Consider the following 6,000-nt stretch of genomic DNA (forward strand, 5'->3'; position numbering starts at 1 on the left):
CTCCTCTACCCTGGGAAACAAGGGCATATTTCTTTGTGTTTTACTGTGGCTTTGTTCTCAACCTGTGGGAGCCAAAAGGTGACATGGGAGCATCTGTGAAATCCTTTCCCTTCTGCACTGGATCGGGTCCCTTGATGAGGACAACTCTCCTCTCTCACCTCTTCATTGCTGCCCAGGGCAGATTTAGAAGCAGCATTCAGCTGAATGCTGTAGGTGCTCACTGTTCTCCCTTTTCTGGGCAGAAATCCCAGAGAGGGAAGGTAAGGGATGCTGGGATAAACTCTCTTCAATATAGTTTATGTAAGCACAAATGGTGTCAAGAAATGTGATCTCTCCTTTTAGTTCCACACATGGGAGCTGAAATCTGGATATAAGAGCACTCCTAATGCAATATTTTGGGGATATAACTGCAGTCTTGTCCCTTTTCAGTTTGGTTTATTTTTGTTTTTTCAGATTATAAAATGCATTAATACTAAAAGGCAGATTAGCAAAATTCTACAATGTTAATAAGAAATTTTTGTTGGGGCATTCTTCTTTCAGAAGAATGTTTAGTGAATGAGTTAAGTCACTTCTCTGCTAAGAGACCCTGAACAGCTTAGTTCTCTTTTTCTTCCACCTTTTCTTTGCCAATTTAATCTTCTGGTCATCATCTTTCTCACTAAAATATGCAGCACAGTGGGGCTGTTAGGTCAGGCAGGACCCTTTGTGTGTTCTGCTATAATATATACAGTGGTGGTTTAAAATAAAGAAACATCTGCTTTGATTCACTGTTTGCTGTATAAATTTACCAAGTCGTGTTTTCCATCCTGGACAGATGGGTTCCGTGTTGCTTCCCTCTGTAACCTATGTGATGAAGAGGAAATGGACATCAGCAGGCCAGAAGAATTCTCTTTTTTCCAGGCAGACCTTGTGGCAGAACAGTTGACATACATGGATGCAGTATGTAGAGTATATGTACTACTTGAAATGCTGGGGTAAATAGTGTGGGGCTTCTAAAAATTTTTTTTAAAGATATGTCAATGTAAGTATGGTGTTCCAGAAAAGGTCTGTTGTTGGGACACAAACACAGCTCTGCTTGGTTATCCAAACTTGCTTCGTTCATTGGTCTTTTTCCTTCAGTCATTCCAAAGATATTTTAATTTTTTTTTTTTTTAATTAAAATAAGCGTGAATGTATACTGTGTAGCCTTTTCTGCAAAGCTCAGTATTTGTATACCTGAGAAATAGCACATTTTTCTGACGTATACTAAAGATGTATAGGTACTCATAAATGCAGTGCTCTGATTTGATTTGTCTGTATCAATCTCCTTCAAAGTATCATGATATAAAAAATTTTCCCCTTGTTTTTCCCAGGAGTGTTTAGCTGTCAGTTCTTTTAGGGCATCAAGCCTATAAAGTGTCTATTTCTGCCAAATATATATATATATATATATATATATATATAATGTATATACACTTTATGTATACAAAATATAAAGTGTACATACTGCCAAAGTGTGTATTTCAAAGTAACGGAAAACAAATATTTACCTTTTAATGCCATATTAGATTTAGATCCATGTAAACATGCATTTCGTCTTGTGGATAATAGAGATTTAGGAGAACCCTGCTGACCTAGATGCCTCTACTTCACTCTAGGAACTCTTCAAGAAGGTTGTGCCCTACCACTGTTTGGGATGCATCTGGTCTCGAAGGAATAAGAAAGAATATAAGCACCTGGCGCTGACTATCAGGGCTACCATCTCACAGTTCAATGTCGTTACCAAATGTGTTGTCAGCACTATCCTGAAGGACAAGGAGCTCAAATCACAGCAAAGAGCCAAGATCATTGAGAAATGGATTAATATTGCACACGTAAGGCATTTATTCTAAACTGCGGGGAGTTGGAAGGGGAGGAAGGTGTTGGATGCGTTGGTCCCAGGCCATCTTAGCTCTAATGCTTTCTATTTTTGACTGACTTTCTTTGTAACAGTAGATGAAGTATTGCCCTTCCTCAGTTGCTTCCCCACCATGGAAGTGGGGTTGGTGCTTGTCTCTTTGGTTGGGGAGTGCTAATTAATGGGTGAGGCAGATACTGTGTCTTGCAGATGGGGAATGCCACATACTCGATGATGCCACATTTATGGGAAGATGGGTATAAATTCAACCAGTTCACTTGCCTGGAACTAAATGCTGCTCATATCAGGGAAGGAAGAGAAGTGATGGTTGATATCATCCAAAGGTTAGACTTGTTTGCAGAAGAAAGTCTAACAAGAAAGGAGTCGGACTGGCAGTGGTGCAAGCAGCAGGCACAGACAGAATAAGCTTTGCACTTGCCCGCCTTTGGCCATTCGTGTTCATCCAGTGAGCATCATGCTCCTTCTCCTGCGTTGATGAACACCATGGGACTTGAAATCAGATGTGGTGGAAGACAGCACAACTGTTTGTGTTTTATACATTTACGTATGTGTGTGTACATGTGAAAGTAAAGCAAATACAAGGTTTGAAGGAAGTGCAGACAAAGCTAACTTACTTCTAGGAAGCAGTAGCCTCTTTAACATGGAAAAAATGAAATTATTGTTTGTACTCTTTTGTTCTGAAAAGTTCTTGAGGCTGAAAGGTCATTTGCCTACTGAGTTATTCATGGTTCCCATCATGTATGCAAAGCAGCTGAGTTTGGAGGGGGTGAGGGGTACAAGCAGTGACCCGAAAAAATAAGTAGAGTTACAATATGGTACCAGACTCCTCCTCATCTTACCTTTCTGGTTTATCATTGTCTCACGTGTTTCTCTAACCCGTTTATGCTCTTGGCTTCGATTCCTGTGTCTTGTAGCAGATTGTGTGTTTCTTAATCTTTGAGCGAAAGGGTTTTTCATGACTTCTTTACATAACTCCAGTTTGCTAATTTCTTAGATCTTATCTTTAACATTTTACTGTAAGCTTTTTAACTCCCCTCAGAGCACTGGGCATCTGGCAGCAAACATGATCTCTCTTGAAGAGAACATTTAAAGCACTTTCATATGGATGTGTGTTGACTTGTGTTTTAAGAATCACATGGATTCTTTCTGAGCTATATAAAATAAGCAGTCATAAAAAGCTCAAGCCAAGCAGAGGCTTTCCAGCCTTGACGCTGCACTTGTATGCTCCCAGCGGCAGCGTTGTTAGTCCTGGCACCTGAGCTTTGGCAGCTGCATGGTTCAGGAGGCTGGTGTGGGGAAGAAGTCTTTCACCTCTTTTGGCCCTTACGTTGACTCACTGTTCTTGTCTGATGGCTGCTTTATAGCCCCTGTGAAAGGATTAGGAAGTTTGATTCCTATTGTCTATGGGCAGATCTTTAAGTTGCAGCGGGTACCAGCTGAAGGGGCCTTCATGGGGCAGCCTGGGCTGCAGCCTGGGCGAACAAGTACGAAGCAGCTTCCTGCTGGTCCCAGGGAGCAGGGAGGCCCGGGAAGCCAGAACAGGGACTGCTCTCGGCATACTTGTTCTGTGGATGGAGAACTTTGTTCTCCACCTGTGTTGATTCAGTGCTTCTCCCTGTACTTAGTGCATACACATAATTCAATGCTCCAGTCTTAGCTAAGCACGTGAAAAATGCATGAGCACGTTCTACAAAATAATTGCACATGTCGAACAGCTAGTTGCATATCTGCTTAGCTGCCCACTTCTGAAGAAAGCTGCTTGCTTTTTGCATGCAAATGAATGTTTTGAATAGTTAGATGTCTGAATTGGAAAATAATCCACTCATTAAAGTGCAGTTATTCACGGACTGCTGACTCTGTAACTAAGCAGCGTGGAGTTCCACGTTTGTTCTTTGTTCGTGACTTTTGGATCCAGTTTCTTGGTTTACAGGATAAACTGAATACTTTTCCGAACTGCCAGCCCTCTCTGCTCCACCTAGATCTGAGGTTCCTGAGCAGGAGTAGCCAATTTTCCTCATACAATTTTTTCTTTAAAACTGAAAAGGAACATTGAAATCGTTAATACCCTGTTATACTTAATCTTTCAAAATCAAAGTTGCTTCTGCACAGTATTCTTTCTGGTTTCCCCCTGTGAAGGGCACAGCATGAAACAATGTTATTCAGAGCAGTCTTAAAAATTCTTCATATATATAAATGAAAGCTTGCTAAAGTTTAGTCTGCAATCATTGAGTTAAATCATTGAGATCACCAAATCCAGGATTGAATTTCTAATGTGCTGTGGGCGCGTATGCCTGGTCGTGAACCTTCTGTGTCACTGACAATGTAGATGTATCATCAGTATTTGGGTTAGGAGATTACCAACGTCTGAATTAATGGCGCACTTGTGTTGGAATACTAACGGCGTCTAGATTAATGACGGCTAAAAGCAAAAGAATTTGTGCTTGTTATGGAAGAAACAGAGAAGAAGGGATTCCTTTAAAATAACAAAGCAGAAACTTATCTACCGGCTGCCCACGATTAGTAGTCCTTATCGAAAGTGCTGAGAGGAACTAGTTTTTGAAATGAGCATGCACTAGAGCAGCACACGGATTTACTGTTATTTTTAGAATGTACAAGAATATGTAAGGACTTGTTTTTCTAAAAAACTTTGGAGCTTGACTGTTAACCATATTGGTGTGTGTCTTGTCCCACAACCTCGTCCTGCAACAATATGCTTTAGATTATGCAACGTGCAATTAAGTCAAGATGGTTCCAAATTGGATCTTCCAGTGCAAACTCCTGTTGTGTTTGAGAAATCTCAATGCTCAGAATTTGTGCCTCTCAATCCATGTTCTCCCCAGTCTGAATTTCAAGTTGAACTTAAAGAAAGCAGGGTCTTGTTCTTAAATGTGTCGGTCTCTGAAGAAGAGCCGTTACGTGGTTCCTTTGGCTGCAAAGTATGCAAGAAGAGCTTTCAGGTCTTGCATGTCCTACCGTGTGATTGCGAACTTGGTCTTAATGTAGCCTAACTGCTAACCTGCTTCAAGTGCTGCTGTGTGCCTAGTCAGTCTTCTTAAACCACACTTTGTTAAATGTAGCCTCCTAAGTTGCCCAAAGATGACTTTTTTTTTTTTTTAGGTAAATAAATGGGAGTAAATGTACTTGCCATAGTTGTTCAGTCAATTTTAATGCAACTCGTGAACAGAGTTGCTGATATACCAAGGTCTGACTTTTGTTTATGTTAAGGTTGCTTTACACTGATTCAGTCCTACAAAGGAAATAAAGTATGTCTATTTTCACTGTAAGGATCCTTTACATATTCAGCATTATTAGTGTAATAATGAGTCCCATAAAAATTTGCAAAGTGGAATTGTAGTTTGGATTTGGATATATTCTCATCTACATGCAACAGTCCAATGGGCACGTGTTTTGTCTGTTAATTTGCATGTACAGACACCTGTTAGCGAGAGCTTGTATTTGCAAGAGTTTAAGTCTGTGGTGCCCGGGCTCTAGTTCATGAGCCACCAACAGATTTACAGGAGTTCCTTGAAGAGTCTCAGGCCAGACTTTCCCTCTCCTCCTTGCTTGCATCTGCTTAACCAGGAATCTGTGCTGTCTTTTTGAGAACTAGGTTTTTCAGTATCCTTTTCCATCCAACCTTTTCCCCCAGAGAAACTGTAAGAAATGTCTATGAACCAGTCCCTCTCTTAGGATTTGATACTGACTCTGGAAAAGCTGGGAAGTTTTTTTCTCTTGAACAGTCTTGAACACGTACTTGAGTAACAGGTCATTCCTTTGCATGTCTTTATTTTTAATTGATGCTTAGATGATTGAGGGTTTACATTTTAAATACCACATATAAAGAGGCAAAGCCTGTTTTTTTCCCCTAAAGGGTAAAAGGGATTGGTAACTAGAAAGAGTTTTTTAAGAAGTGTAATATTTGTGCTTTTTAGCCTGGCTTCATGGACTCAGTTCCACTTTTATTTTTACTGGGACAACTGGAAGCTGTACCACTGCAACACCACCACAAATACATGAAAGTGAGGAAAACAAGATATAAATGCCAAAGCCCATAAAGTGTTTGTTGGCGGGGGGGGGGGTGGGTGTGGGGTGGCGGGGAGGAG

At 40.6% G+C, this 6,000-nt stretch overlaps 1 protein-coding gene across 1 annotated transcript in view; it reads left to right on the forward strand.

The window, feature by feature from the left end:
- RGL1 (ral guanine nucleotide dissociation stimulator like 1) overlaps positions 1–6,000 on the forward strand; it is an 82,808-nt gene that overhangs the window by 62,830 nt on the left and 13,978 nt on the right. The window contains exons 6-7 of the mRNA XM_026854027.1: positions 815–939; positions 1,638–1,868. Of these exons, the coding sequence (XP_026709828.1) occupies positions 815–939; positions 1,638–1,868 (356 nt within the window). The remainder of the gene's footprint in view (positions 1–814; positions 940–1,637; positions 1,869–6,000) is intronic.

Source organism: Athene cunicularia (genome assembly GCF_003259725.1).
Source record: "Athene cunicularia isolate RWA chromosome 8 unlocalized genomic scaffold, athCun1 chr8_part1, whole genome shotgun sequence".
Lineage (NCBI taxonomy): Eukaryota > Metazoa > Chordata > Aves > Strigiformes > Strigidae > Athene > Athene cunicularia.